Source organism: Eurosta solidaginis, chromosome 5 (assembly GCF_040869045.1).
Source record: "Eurosta solidaginis isolate ZX-2024a chromosome 5, ASM4086904v1, whole genome shotgun sequence".
In the NCBI taxonomy this organism is placed as follows: domain Eukaryota; kingdom Metazoa; phylum Arthropoda; class Insecta; order Diptera; family Tephritidae; genus Eurosta; species Eurosta solidaginis.
The window spans coordinates 78928098-78943315 of record NC_090323.1 but is presented as its reverse complement, the minus strand read 5'-3'; the positions used below and the strand labels follow the sequence as shown (position 1 = coordinate 78943315).

General features: G+C 43.9%; 1 protein-coding gene across 3 annotated transcripts in view; it reads right to left on the bottom strand.

Annotated features, from left to right (window-relative positions):
* The window catches only part of LOC137233818 (trypsin-1), a 321955-nt gene that overhangs the window by 8119 nt on the left and 298618 nt on the right, over positions 1 to 15218 (bottom strand). For all 3 annotated transcript variants that reach the window (XM_067757277.1, XM_067757278.1, XM_067757279.1), the window contains 2 exons: positions 10525 to 10860; positions 10160 to 10458 (listed from right to left, as the gene is read on the bottom strand). In XM_067757277.1, the coding sequence (XP_067613378.1) occupies positions 10160 to 10458; positions 10525 to 10860 (635 nt within the window). The remainder of the gene's footprint in view (positions 1 to 10159; positions 10459 to 10524; positions 10861 to 15218) is intronic.

Genomic DNA, 15218 nt, shown 5'->3' with positions numbered 1-15218 from the left:
TCTGGCGAGGAGGGTTTGGCTTAAAAGGCCTCATGCACCCTGTGAACCCCCAGTGACGGGGCGAATAGATGCCGCCCGTAATTTAAGCATCCACAACCCACATCGAGGCTGCACCGAGGGAATACCTACACAAGATAGGAAGGCAACTGCGCGGCGAGGGATACAGATTCAGGAGGGAAAAAGCTTAATTCTTAAATACTAAGAAACTTATATTTGATAGTATATTAAGACTGAGCCCAGTAAGGTCTTAATTAAGGTATACTGGAATAACGATTTGGATATGTTTGCACGGCTTGACACCCCATCAAAACGACTTTCCGGCTAATGTGACATTCGTCTCCGTCCCGTTACAACCTTGGCAGGCCTTGGGGTACGTTCGAAGTCCGTCACCATTAAGTTGGTGGGGCAGGTTCGGTTGAGATCCTCCCGATTAACGCTGATCTGGTTCTGAACGCAGTTTTCATAAGGGACTGCGTCAACCTTCACGTGACCTCCCTGCCTTCGCATAGATAATCACGGGACAACTCAAGGTGACTGTACATCCGGACTAAAATAGCGGCCCCAAGTGGGGACCCAATCATATAAATGAGTAACCAAAACAAAAATAAAAACCAAGATAGGGAAGGTACGTTCAACCCATTTATGGGACGAAAGCTACCTCGTTCCCCAGAAGGACCTGGACTATCGGCCGTAGGTCAAAATTTTTCGTCGCACACGGGGACAAAACCAAAAGTAGCGAAAGCCAACGGCAGGCAAGAAGCTTCTCCGGCTGTTACTCCAAGTGCAAGACAGGAGAAGGATAAAACAGGCACTCCTTTATTGAGCGACCTGCAGAAGATCTTCAAAATCCTCAGGCCTCAGGAAGGATCGGAAACAAGATGACCAAGCTAGGGAGATCAATTGATGAACTCTTTGAGTTTTTTAAAGGGCTTAATAATATACACGCTGAAATTAAACTCTTAGCCTCGACAATCAAGGCATTGTACCTAGAATCCGTGCTGGAGGTAAAGGACCTAAAGAAGGAAATAATTTGCAATGATACGGCTAAGGATGGAAGCTCGTCAACCCCAGGAAAGAGACCGAGGAAGAATTCGGCAAGGGAAAATCAAGAAGCCAATCCCACGATCTCAGCCAAGGACATTACGCCAAGACATGAGGAGAATCACAAGCGAGTAAAATGGCAAGCGCCACTGAACCAGAAAAAGGTCGAAAGGAAAGAAGACGCCACAGCTCAAAAGTCGTGCGAGTGGCGGGTAGCCAAACCCAAAAAGGCGAATAGGAAGAAAATGATTAAAGCCAGGCCGGGTGCAACCATAATTTCGAAGGCTGGAGATGCTACGTATGCTGAAATACTGCGAAAAGTGAGGAGTTGCGATGAACTAAAATCCCTAGGGAGTGATGTCAAAACTGTTAGAAGAACGGCAAAAGGAGATTTGTTGCTGCAACTTAAAAGAGCTCAAGCTCGTACCGAGCAGAGATTGAAGCAGGGCTAAATGAGTCAGCGAAGGTCACAGCAAAGTCTCAAATAATCACGCTACAGCTCAGAGACCTCGATGAGATTACTACGCCCGTTGGGATTTGTGATTCGATCCATCAGCAATGTAGGATAGAACGGCCTGATTCAACTGCCATACAAAGTATACGTACAGGGAACAGCGGTACAAAATCGGCACTTGTAAGCCTTACAGCGGATGATGCTAAAGTTGTTCTAAAGGTGCAAAGAATAAGAGTAGGATGGAGCATCTTGTCGAATCAGAGAGGTGAAACAAGAGTGATACTGTTATAGGTGCTGGGCCTATGGACATATAGCCCAGAAGTACAAAAAGACTATATATAGGTCAAAACTTTGCAGGAAATGCGGCCAGGAGGGACATAATGCCGCGAACTGTTCCAACGTACCGAAATGTGCGTTATGTGGGGGGACAACATTCGGCAGGCGGTTTTAGATGCCCACAACGGGAAGAAAACAACCAGATTGCCCTACGAGATTGTTGCAACTCAATTTAAACCACTGTGAAGTGGCCCAAGAACTCTTATCCCAAACAATGTTTATTTGTTTATATTTATTTATTTTTATTTTGAAGGAGAATTTGACATAGTAGTACTCTCTGAGCCGTACAGAAATAAGTAGAAGCAAGGCTGGCTCACGGATTCGGCTGGGAAAGTCTCAATTTGGATACCAGGAAAACTTCTTCCGCAGGAAAAGATGGCACCGACAGTCGCAGGATTCGCGTGGGCAAAAATCAAAGGAATATACATTTTTAGTTGCTATGCACCTCCGCGCATGACTAGCACAGAGTTTGAGAACATGATTCTTGGTATGACCATAGAAGCACAGGGTAAACACCCGCTTGTAATATGTGGAGACTTCAATGCATGGTCAACTGTAAGGGGTAGTAGTAGAACTACCGATAGAAGTAGAGTTCTTCTCGAAAGCCTTACACCCCTGAGGCTAGAACTTCTAAATGAGGCAGGGAAATATACATTCGACACTGGCAATAGATGCTCCATTATAGATCTCACTTTTGCTAGTAGCTAGCGAGACGAGCATATTGGTGGAACGAGGAAATGCCGGAGGAGCCACAAGGCACGGCGAAGGGCACAGAGGGCACGCTCGTTGCCACGATATGATGAGCTACACAATACCTACATAGCCCAAAGAACGGCGTTTAAAAATACTTTAAAAAAGAACAAGAGAGCGTGCTTCAAGGAACTGATAGTGCCGATCTTGATCCTTGGGGATTGGCTTACAGAACGGCGATGGCGAAAATTAAAGGGCGGAATTCAGAGCAGCCTAAATGCCCGATACTAATGAGAAGATCGTAGAAACTGTTATTCCGACAAAAAATTACTGGACCTATCAAAGTGAGGACTTCGAAGGTATGGAAATCCCAGAAATAACAGAGCAGGAGGTATTAGATGCAACACAAAGAGTTGCGGACAGTAAGTCTCCAGGACCAGACGGAGTGCCAAATATAGCATCTTCCCCCGCTCATGGAAATCTTAAAGACTGGTCCTTTTGCCAAACCTGGTAAGATGCCCGACCAGACATCTTCATACAGGCCACTTTGTATGTTGGATTCAATAGGAAAGATTTTCGAGTATATTATTAGTGAGCGTCTGCGGCAGACCCTGGAAAGCCCAGCTGGCTTGTCAAATGGTCAGTTTGGATTTCGGAAATCAAGATCCACGATATATGCAATACAAACAGTTCTCAATATACCCCGCGGAGCCATAACCGGAGGCCAAAATAAAAGGAAGGTCTGTGCACTGATAACTTTGGATATTAGAAATGCTTTTAACACCGCGAAATGGATGCAGATAATGACAGCGCTACAAAACTTTGAGACACCTGCTTACCTGCTCCGAATAATTGGTAGCTATCTAAGCCACAGATTACTCCTTTTTGATACGGATGAGGCACCAAGAAAGCAGAACATCACGGGCGGTGTTCCTCAGGGATCTGTTCTAGGTTCAACTCTTTGGAATGCGATGTATGACGGTGTGCTACAAATCGACCTTTCCGGAGGCACGGAAATTGTCGGCTATGCAGATGATATTGTCGTAGTAGCAGTGACCAAGAAACTTGATTTGCTCCAAGGACTATGTAATGACGCCGTGGGAAGAATAAAGGAATGTCTGACGAATATGGGGCTGGAGATGGCTAGCAATAAGGCAGAAGTCGTTTTGGTGAGCTCAAAGCGGAATGTGGATGAGTTAGTCCTAACCATAGGAGATTACCAAATAAATTCGAAGCCTTCTTTGAAATATCTAGGAGTAATCATTGACTTAAAACTAACTGTTCAGGTGTACTTCAGGGCGGTGGGGAGGAAGTTTCTAGAGTTAGTAGAGCCCTAACGCGAATAATGCCCAATATCAGCGGCCTAGGCGAAGCTACCCGGCAGCTATTATCCAACGTAACCAGCTCCATAATATTATATGCAGCACCAGTATGGCACGGATCTAAAATGGTTCACCAAAAAGATATACTAGCAGCCTACCACATTACTGCTATACGAATAGCATGTGCTTATCGGACGGTGTCCGGCGATCCATGTTTTATCCAAGAAAATGGTGTCAAAGATTGATTTAATACCTAGGAATACTGCCGATTTCTTTGACCCACTCACTCTCAAATCGCTATACATATCCTTAGTACTTTTGGAAGCCTTTATTCTTGGCGAAACGATCGCTCTTCCGTCCTCTATTTCTAAAAAGTCTTTAGAAAAAGGTAGCAGAACGCATATGAAATTTTTTCTTGAGCCATTTTTTATATTTAGACTCTTATCTTAATACCTAGGAATACTGCCGACTTCTTTGACCCACTCACTCTCAAATCGCTATACATATCCTTAGTACTTTTGGAAGCCTTTATTCTTGGCGAAACGATCGCTCTTCCGTCCTCTATTTCTAAAAAGTCTTTAGAAAAAGGTAGCAGAACGCATATGAAATTTTTCTTGAGCCATTTTTTTATATTTAGACTCTTAACTTTTACCCCCTCACTAGGGTAGGCACCTTGTCGTTGGTGTGAGGGCTTAGCCGAACTCCATAGCGCCCGACTATGAGGCGGAGCTGTTTAGGACTGACATCTACGCCGTTTCGCCTCATAGGAGGGCGGCGGGATGTCGGTGACCAAGAACTGCCAACCCCCTAATCCAGGGTGTTATGCGGACCGTGCCTATTGGACGATTTGCAGCCAGGGGATAAATTCGGCTGTATTCGAACGGAGCCTTCCCGATACCGGGCCATCTCGGGAAGTATTTATGGCCTTACCGCAGTAAGGGGCGCTGCTGTGGCGGACGGTTCTTTCCCCGTATATAATACTGGACCGCTGAGCCCGCCTTGTCGGGCAGGTGGTCGTACGACCAAGATGAACAACTCATTACCTGAATGTAATAAGGAGGATGTAAAGAGGAGGACTGAGTCGCAATCCAAGGACGACAAATACGAATTAAGCGATGCGTCGGACTCGGGGAGCGAGAGTAGTGCTGATTCAATGAACTCCGTGTTGGAGAAGCACACAAATGAAAACGGAGTAGAAGAGTGGAGAAGGGTACGGAGCAGAGGAAGTAAAAGAGCTCTCTCGCAGTACCGTGCAGCACTAAGAATTGTACAACGCTTGGGAGCAGTGGTCGACCCAACAGAAGTGGAGATCGAGCGCTTGGAATGGGCCCATGAAGCGGTAGAAGTAGGTCGAAGGCAGTTCAAAAGGTTTGCTGCGAGAAACCCTCGGTTCTGCAACCGGTACGAGGAGGAAGAAGCGTCGAATGGCAGAATGAAGAGGCAACGTTCGGCAGAAGGCGACAAGCCTGCTTTCAAGAGGCAGAAAGGACCCAGTCCTTGAGCCGCGAGGCAGGGCAGTCGCATAGACAAGACAAGTAGGCCCAAAGCTGTAAGACAGATGGGTTCCAATAGCGAGGTAGCAACTACCTCGAAAGCTGCCAGTCAGAGGGAAGTTCCAACTACGAAAGTAGGAGATAAGCCAAAGGGAGATAACGCTAAGACTCCGGCTTTCTCGGAGGCGCTAAAGGGAGTTAACGCGAAGACTCCGGTGTTCTCGGAGGTTCTAAAGGGAGATAACACTAAGACTCCTGTTTTTCCCGAGAAGATGAGTGATGTGGCAAAGCAGTCACTGACTGTGGCGCTAGTTGATCGTAGCAGTCCGTTCGGACAAATGACTACTGAAAGGTGGAGATCTGTGGAAAGGGAGCTTATTAGCTTAATGCTTAAGACGATGCGGGAACAACCAAGTAAGCCCCTTCCAACCTTTGATTCGGGGGGATGGTATAATGGTGTGAAGATGATAGCGTGCGACAACATCGCGAGCTTGCGGTGGCTGGAGGAAGTCGTTCCAAACCTCCAAAGGCAAGGCACGAACGCGCGGTTTGAGGTGGTGGATAAAGCGCAAATCCCCACGGTACCAAAAGTTAAGGTATGGATACCATGCGTGATGAAGTCGGAGGATACACTGCGACTTCTGCAGAATCAGAATCCGAACATACCGACACAGGATTGGAAGGTACTTACTGTATCTCGGCCTACCGAGGATGGTCAGTTCTACATCTTCCAAATAAACAAGTGCCTTTGGCACTGGCAAAATTTACATGCGACTCAGGAAAAGAAGTCCCGAGGATAAAAATCCTAATACGCTGGAAGTGGGCGAAGTCGAAAAGGACCTCAGAAGCCTAAGGGAAAAAAGACAGGTGGAGGTCCCCGACGTCACCACGAACGTGCTAGAAGAGGACCAACCGCTAAATGGTGCTGTGACTCGCATAGAGGAACACACGGCACAACATTCACGAGGGGCTGAAGGGGGCCTCGAATACTCTAAACCAAAAGGGCAAGAGGAGGACGACGACGTCAAGACGAAGGTGCTGGAGGGGGACAAACAGCCCAATGGTGCTGCGAGTCCTACAGATAAACCTCCAACACAGTAAAGTGGCGTCGAGCGAACTCCTCCTAACCCTTGAGGAGGGTTCGTTTGACGTGGCGCTGATCCAGGAGCCGTGGCTCTCATCGGGAGGAAAGGTTTCTGGACTTAGCGCGCGCGGGTTTGGCGTTTACTACGCACAAACGGAAGGACGGGTGCGAGCTGTAGTAATGGTAAGGAAACAGCTGCATTCATATATGCTGCCTAATTACACCACCGAGGATCTCGTAGCGGTGGCCGTTGAGCAAAAGAATAAGCAGGCATTTATCCTGGCGTCCTGCTACATGGCCCATGCTGCGGAGGTTCCACCGATGGAGTGCAAAAGGCTAGCACAGGAGGAAGGGCGCAAAGGGCGGTTGGTCATAGGCGCAGATGCAAATGCCCACCACAATGCGTGGGGAGGAGCAGATACGAACGAGAGAGGCGAATCTCTATTTTGTTACATCCTGCAAACCAATTTGCAGATAGCCAACAGGGGAAATGTTCCTACATACATTGGTCCAACATCCAGCAATGTTCTGGATATTACATTGAGCTCCGAGCGTGATATATCAAGGTATGATTGGGTGGTTCTCGATAGACCATCCTTCTCCGACCATGCGTATATAAGCTTCAGCATCCCACTAAAGAGGGTAGAGAAGGGAGGAACCTTTAGAAACCCTAGGGCAACGAATTGGACTAAATTCCAGAAACATGTAGAAACGAAACTGGGACAACCCAAAGAGGTTGCTAATGTAGAGGAACTGGAGGAGTCGAATGAATTCCTAACAAGGACGCTTATGACTGCGTATAACAAAGCTTGCCCTCTAAGAAGATTCAGAGGAAAAGCAAAGCCGCCATGGTGGAGCAATGAGCTGAGTCTTCTAAGAAGACAGGTAAAAGAAATGTTTAAACTCGCAAAGACCGCGGAAAGCGAAGCGTGTCGGGACGAGTACAGGGATCTACTGAGGATCTACAAGCGTGAAATTACCAGGGCGAAGAGAAACTCATGGAAAAGTTTCTGTACGGACATAGAGTGCTCCAGTGAAACAGCACGGTTGAAAAAAGTCCTAGCAAAGGGAAACATAGTCCAAGGACTAATAAAGAAAGAGAACGGGGAATGGTCACGTGATAGTGAGGAATCCCTTGAGGTGCTTCTCGATACACATTTCCCATCGGGAGACGGTTTAGAAGAACCAGCAGACATCACTCACACTTCGATCACGGAGCTAGTGGTGCCGGGCTTGGTGACCGATACCAAGATCGAGTGGGCAGTGAAGACGTTTTCTAAATTTAAATCGCCGGGCCCAGATGGTATATTCCCGGCCATGCTACAATTCTCAAGCAGGGCGGTCGTGGAATGGCTTAAAATAATATTCGATGGGTGCATAAGACTGAATCATGTTCCGCACTCTTGGAGAACTGCTCGTGTAGCTTTTCTACCATAGGCGGGGAAGATCGGTCACGTGTATCCCAAAGACTATAGACCCATTAGCTTAACATCATTTCTGCTCAAAACCTTTGAGAGGCTGATAGATGTGTACATAAAGTCCAACGTGGATGGAAAGCTGCTCTCCACAACACAGCATGCGTACACCAAAGGCAAGTCGGTAGACACCGCATTGCATAGGGTGGTAATAAGCATAGAGAAATCCCTGGAATATAAGGAGTATGCTCTAGGAGTCTTCTTGGACATTGCCGGGGCTTTCAATAATGTTGCAAAATGGGCGATTATGGATGGTCTTAATTACATTAAAGTACATCCTGCCTTAATCAGATGGATCGGCTGCATGTTAAATTGCAGAAAGATTACATCACAATGGGGATTGTACGAGGCCACGAAATCAGTGGACAGGGGCACGCCGCAGGGAGGGGTGCTATCACCTCTGCTGTGGACACTGGTCATCAACCAACTGCTCAGGCAATTCGATGAGGGACCCGTAAAACTTACGGCTTACGCAGATGACGTTGCAATTGTCATAAGTGGAAAATGCCTTCCAACGATTAGTTCTTTGATGGATCGGGCGCTTCGGGATATTCATACCTGGGCATCTAATGTCGGGCTGAAAGTCAATGCGGAGAAGACGGATATGGTCTTGTTTACAAAGAGGTACAAGGTCCCAAATTGGACCAGGCCTAAGTTAGGAGCGGTGACCTTACAGGAGAAACCTTGCACAAAATATCTAGGAATCAGCCTAGACAGTAAGCTGTCATGGAAGCTCAACGTGGAGGAGAGGGTCAAGAAGGCCTCAACGGCACTCTATGCATGTAAAAGAATGCTGGGGTGTACGTGGGGCCTATCGCCCTCTCTTTCTCATTGGGTTTTTACAGCGATTGTAAGCCCTATTCTATACTATGGAGTTCTTGTTTGGTGGAAAGCCACACAAAAAACAACATACCTCAAAAAATTAGAGGGGGTATGCAGACTATCGATGCTTTGCATTACGGGAGCCCTGAAAACAACCCCGACGGCTGCACTGTATGCCATTCTGCATATTCCACCTGTAGACCTGGTAGCAAAGAACAAAGCATTAACGACCGCAACCAGGCTCGGTGCTTCGGGGCAGCTTGAGCGCCGACCATATGGCCATAGTAGTATAGCGTCCTCAGTCACAAGACGAACAGACTACATGATTCCCTACCTGCACTTTGAGGGAGATCTTAAGGCCACAATAGAGGTGGACGGTTGGCGCAAGGGTGCGCAAATGGCGGACGAGGCGATACATGTGTACACCGATGGTTCCAAAGTAGTGGAAGGAGTAGGGTCTGCGGTATACTGCGCTGATCCGGAATTAAGCAGATCCTACAGGCTGCCGGATTACTGTAGCGTTTTCCAAGCGGAAATATTAGCCGTAACCAAAGCAGTAGAAACCCTGGAAGAGAATAGCTTAAGCTGCAACCGTGTTAACTTTTATATTGACAGTCAAGCAGCAATTAAGGCAATAATCTCGCATAGCACAGCATCTAAATGCGTGTTAGAGTGTAAGCAGTCTCTGGAGAGAATCGGGACAGGGAGAAGCATACATCTATATTGGGTCCCAGGGCATATGGGAATAGATGGGAATGAAAAAGCGGACGAATTAGCTAAAAAGGGCGCATCCCTTGAAGCTTGCTCCGTAGACGTCCCAATTAGATTGGGCGAGATTAAGCGAAGGCGAGAGGTGGACATGATCGACCAAGCAGAAAAGGCGTGGGTTCAAGCGCGGGGCTGTAAAGTGTCGAAGATTATGTGTAGGTCTTACAACCTTAGACTAACACAGTTGCTTCTATCATTAAAAAGAGAGGACTGTAGGCTCATGACGGGTATTCTGACTGGACACTGCCTTCTGGCGTCACATGCCTTTAAATTAGGCTTGGTCAGTGATAGCAGGTGTAGGAAGTGCGGGTTGGAGGAGGAAACGATCGAGCACGTTCTGTGCTCGTGCCCTGCACTTGCCAGGCTAAGACTCCAGCTATTAGGAGTGATACAGCTGTCAGATCTAGAAGCAGCAAGTGGCTTAAGTCCTAGGAAGCTTCTAGTATTTGCCAAGAGGACGGAGTTATTTTATAACATAGGTCCTGGTTTTTGATAGGGTTTTTCAGTTTGGTCGTTAAAACAAACTTCTGGTAACACTACGGACTCAATCAGTCTATGTGAGGTCCTCATGGGCCGGCCAGTTCAACCTACCTTAACTTTTACCGCGGACTTATGTTGTTGTTGTAACAGATTCAATTTTTTTTGTGGCGTTTAGCTTAGTGCAAAAGACTTACCCAGCACGAGTCTGCTCCACCGTTTTTGAATCCTGCACACAATTGCGTTTCTGAGATCAAACTGCTAGGCCTTCCATATATTTTATAAGATTTTTCACAAATTTTGTTGTTCCATATTTTGACAACTACTTTTTTCAATATATCCGCTCTATGTCCTTCTGCTTGACTTTCATTTGTCCATCCCCAACCGGACACAATTGCTAATTGATCTTCATATTCTGTATGCGGATTTTCAGCACTTACACAAATGGGTTTTACTCGATCCGTAAATGCCAAAGGTGTGTCTAATTGAAGTAAAGCTGTAGTTGTGGAATGCATTAATTAGGTTAAATACAAATATATAATAAAGACCAATTGTGACATACCAATATCGTTTTTTACGTTACTGCATTCGTAGTTTGGATGCGGTATTATGGTTTTAAAGTTAATGGCAACTGATTGTTCTGCTGAATTTCCGTTAAGATATTGCGAAATACTATGAAGACCAATAACCCCTTGAATTTGTGTTGTATGAAAAAACTTATTCAATCCGTTGCACACGCAATGTCCTGCCGTCAAAAGCCATCGCTCATTTATAATACTAGCTCCACAAAAATGTCCTCCACGTCTCATTAGGCTCACCATGTACGGTAGTTCATTTTTCTTTACATCTGAGCCTCCGACAATTTTCGGTCTTCGTTCGTTACATGGGATTGAGGAAACTTTTAAAATAAAAATACAAGTGTAGGTAATTGAAAAGAAAACACAAGTAGGGAAGTCTAAGTTCAGGCGAAACCGAACATTATAAAGCCAGCTGTGTGCTCTCATAATATTTAAAGCATACATTTAAACAGAAATGTCACGATCGCAAGTTTTTTTTTGGTTTTGGGAATCGATTCTTTTTATTCTAGTTGGTGTTAGTTGGACTTAGTAGCCTCTAGTTTAAGCGCCAGGTTAAAAAAAATCATTTATAAATTATAATACTAGGTTAGGTTAGGTTGAACTGGCCGGTCAATAAAGAACTCACTTAGACTGAATGTGTCCATAGTGTTACCAGATATTGTATGACAACCAAACGGAAGAACCCCAAACAGGTACCAGGTCTAATGTTATAGAATAAATACGCCCTCTTGGCAAATACTTGAAGTTTTCTAGGGCCTAGCTTAATTACTTCCTCGAGATCTGGCAACTCTGCCGCCCTGGAGCCTTGACCTGGCGAGTGCAGGAAACGAACACAGAACGTTCTGAAACGTTTATCCCTGCGCCTCACACTTCCTATACCTGCTGTTACTGACGAGACCTAACTTATAAGCATGTGACGCCAGAAGGCAGAGTCCAGTTATAATGCCCATCGTGAGCCTTAAGTCTTCTCTTTTCAGAGATATGAACCAGTTTGTGAGTCTAATATCATAGGCTTTGGACATGATCTCAAAAATTTTGCAGTCCCGCGTTTTTGTCCACGCCTTTCCTTCTTGATGGATTATATGCTCCTCCTGTCATCTTTTAATTTCTTCCAAAGGTATGGGGTCGTGAATTGTCGTTTCAGCGAGTGGTGCACCCGCCTTTGCCAACTCATCGGCCTTTTCGTTACCTTCTATCCTTTTATGACCGGAAACCACTTATAGATAATGTATGGTTCGGCCTGAGCGAAGTTTTTCCAATGCATCTTTGAATTCCAGAACACTTTTTGATAAAGTACTGTGTTAGACTATTGCATTAATCGCCGCCTGACTATCAGTATATGTATTGACGCGACTGCAGCTTAAGCACGCTTCCTCCAGGATTTCTGTTGCTTTCTTCATGGCTATAACTTCCGGTTGAAAGACGCTGCAGTTATCTGGCAGCCTGTAGGATCTTCTTATTTCTGTACCGACGCAATTAACAGCAGACCACCCCTTCAATTAATTTGGAATTAATCTCTTTCGAAACTCAGGCACGGGACCATATATTCCGTTTGCCCGATATTAGATGACATTATACTGCTTTGGTCATATGTCACTCAAGCTGCGTCGAGGCCTTAAGCCTGGTTGCAGTTGCTAACGTGATATTTTTGGTCTTTAGGTCTGCAGGCGGGATGTGTAGAATGGCGTGCAATGCTACTGTCGTGGTAGTTTTTAGGGCGAATAATCAATCGGCTGTACAAGATGTGCTATATAATATATATTGTGAACAGATGTACATACTTAAGCGACATTTTCGATAAATAAAAAATAAAAAATAGATCGGTTCTTTGTATGGCGATAAAAGTTTCACGTTTCTTGTGGTCTGCATGAGATAGCTATGACCATTAATCACTTATCTGCACAATCTATGACGTCTACGTATGTAATTAACAAAATTTGAAAATGGGAAAGAAATTACGAGAAGGTCCTTATCTGAATAATTTACTATATATACTACCGATCTCTAAGATTTTTCAGACAACAATATGTGGCATATATGTACGAAAGCATTTGATGAAATTTGAAGCCTCTATCTAATAAATTTAGGAAGATATTACAAAAAAAACTTTGAAATGAGAAATCAGTTGTATGGGGGATACATATATGCTGTAGTGGGCCGATCCGGCCAATTCCGACAAATGTTTTTTGTTTTCTCGGACGTTGTGGCAACGGACTGCCCTCAAGTGGCCCGATGAACCCAGGCTAATCCTGTGGATAGCTATCCATTGCCAAGAGTTGACGACGATCTCCCCTCGCTATCTGGTGCGAAATGGTTTTCCACACTGTTCTTAAAAGTGGCTACTGGTGGGTGGAGGTGAAGGAGGAAGACAAAGAGAAAACAGCCTCCAGTGTTGTATATGGCCTTTGGCAATTAACAGTATTGCCTTTTGTACTATGTAATGCACCAGCTATTTTTGAGAGACTCGTGGATCAGGTACTGAAAGGACTACATTGAAAAACATGCTTGGTGTACCTAAACGTCATCAGTGGATTGGGAAAAAACTTTAAGGAACATCTAAATAATTTGGAGAAGGTTTTCCGTAGAATAGCTGGTGCTGGTCTGAAAATAAATCGCTGAAAGTGTTCACTGTTTAAAAAGGAAGTAAGTTACTTAGGCCATGAAGTAACGACGAAAGGCATCTGCACAGCGAAAAAAAGATCGAAGCAGTAAAGGATTGGCCAAAACCAAAGAACCTGCACGGTGCACTGTCCCAATGTTGGCATATCCGATTCCAGGACCAACGTTTATTCTAGGTACAGATGCGAGTGGATATGCTATAGGAGGCGTTTTGACATAGCTGATCGATGGACAGGAGAAGGTATAACAGCGTATCCAATGGAAAACCAAAGAGGAACTATTTCGTTACACGGAGAGAGCTGTTGCCTTGGTAGAGTGCATTAAACATTTTCACAAGTACCTCTCCGGGCAGCAACTCCGGGCAGTAGATCACGTAGAGGAAAGGGAGAATGAAAAAACTCACAAAGATTTTTTACTTAGAATACGAGAAATGGGAGAAGGTAATAAACTCGCAAGGAATTTTTGTTTAGAATTGGGCTGTTTATGTTTACAAAAGAGACTGCCAAATCAATGATAAGCGCCATCATTGTAAACCTTAACATATCGCACACTAACTACAAAAGAGTCACAACTTAAAATTTTTCAAAATCGGTTTTTTTCCAAAAATCCATTCACAGTACACATCTCTAACTGCCCCTTAAATTCCGTTGTCATTATTTTCTTCTTTAACTGGAAAATTACCGTTATGCCAGTTTTGGTGTTATTGCATCGCTTGCGCTCTATCAACTAAAGAGTACTATTTTTAGTTGTGTCAATGTGCTTAAGAACAAGTGAACAGGTTTTTTACGCATAAAGTGTATTATTTTAAATTCTGACTATCTTGTTGCAAAAAACTTCTAATTTTGTTGTGTATTAATTAAATTTGTGTCTTTTTATACGTAAATAGTGAGTAAAGTTTCTTGTATTATTGTGAAATATGCCTTTTTTGATGAAATAATTGTGAATGTACGAGTAGTAAATTTTCTTAGAAATAGTCATAATTCAAAATTGCTATATATTTTGCCCGTAAACAAATAATAACAACAAAATTTCGTCAATTCATTTTATAATGAAGGTATCCTTCTTTTTAAAACTGTATTTCAGCATAACATTACAGACGTATTCACATAACCTTTTTTTCTTCTCTCCTTAACATTTGCATTTTTTCAAAGTTGTGACTCTTTTGTAGTTAGTGTGCGATATATTAAACAATGACCGCCATCATGACGAAAAATTGAAAACTGTGAAGCATCAAATCGCGGTTAGGTAAATCACGAGTGTAGAAATACCTTTTTTTCACAATATTTATAACAAAGCTATTGTGCTTACATACATACATAGGTAATATTTATATCATATTCTGGCGAATGTTAGCAATTTCGATGCGTCACTGTGCTGCTAGTAAATAAACAGCAAAGTAAGCAACCACACACATGTAGAGTTGGGATTGTACCGGGTATTTACCATTTTTATGGGTAAATACCAGGAAAATACCCGGAATATTCCTTTTTTGTATCTTTTTTTTGGGTATTTAAAAATCATTTGAATCGAGGCTGCTTGGAATTACAATTCAGCAATTAAATTTATAAGTCATTTGAAATTAAAAAAATTTCGTTTTGATTTTAAACAAACAACCCAGCAAACACTCGGAGTCAACAATTAATCAGAAAGGAGTCCAAACTTTGGATCGTTTGCACTCGTTATGAAGGAGCCTGAAGGGAATGCTATATGACTTTCAGCACGTTCATATTTTGCCTCTAACATAAGTCTTATACAGGCCTCCTTCCGATATCATATATGAGCCTTATTGGGCTGAAATACTACTAATTTTGAGTTCTCATGACTCTACTTCAGGGCTTTTAGGATCAATTTTTGACACATATCCGAAGCGAAAACATAGGTGATAAAACTCCCATGAGGATAAGATAGAAATGAAATAAGTATTAGTTAGATTAATTATTTATTTAGAATAAACTGTCGCAGAAAAATTTCTGAGTTTTTATTCCGGAGCTGCCTAGTTTACCGATTTTTGTATTTTTCGTTTGTTCATAATTTGATCAAATTGGAGTAATAAAAGACT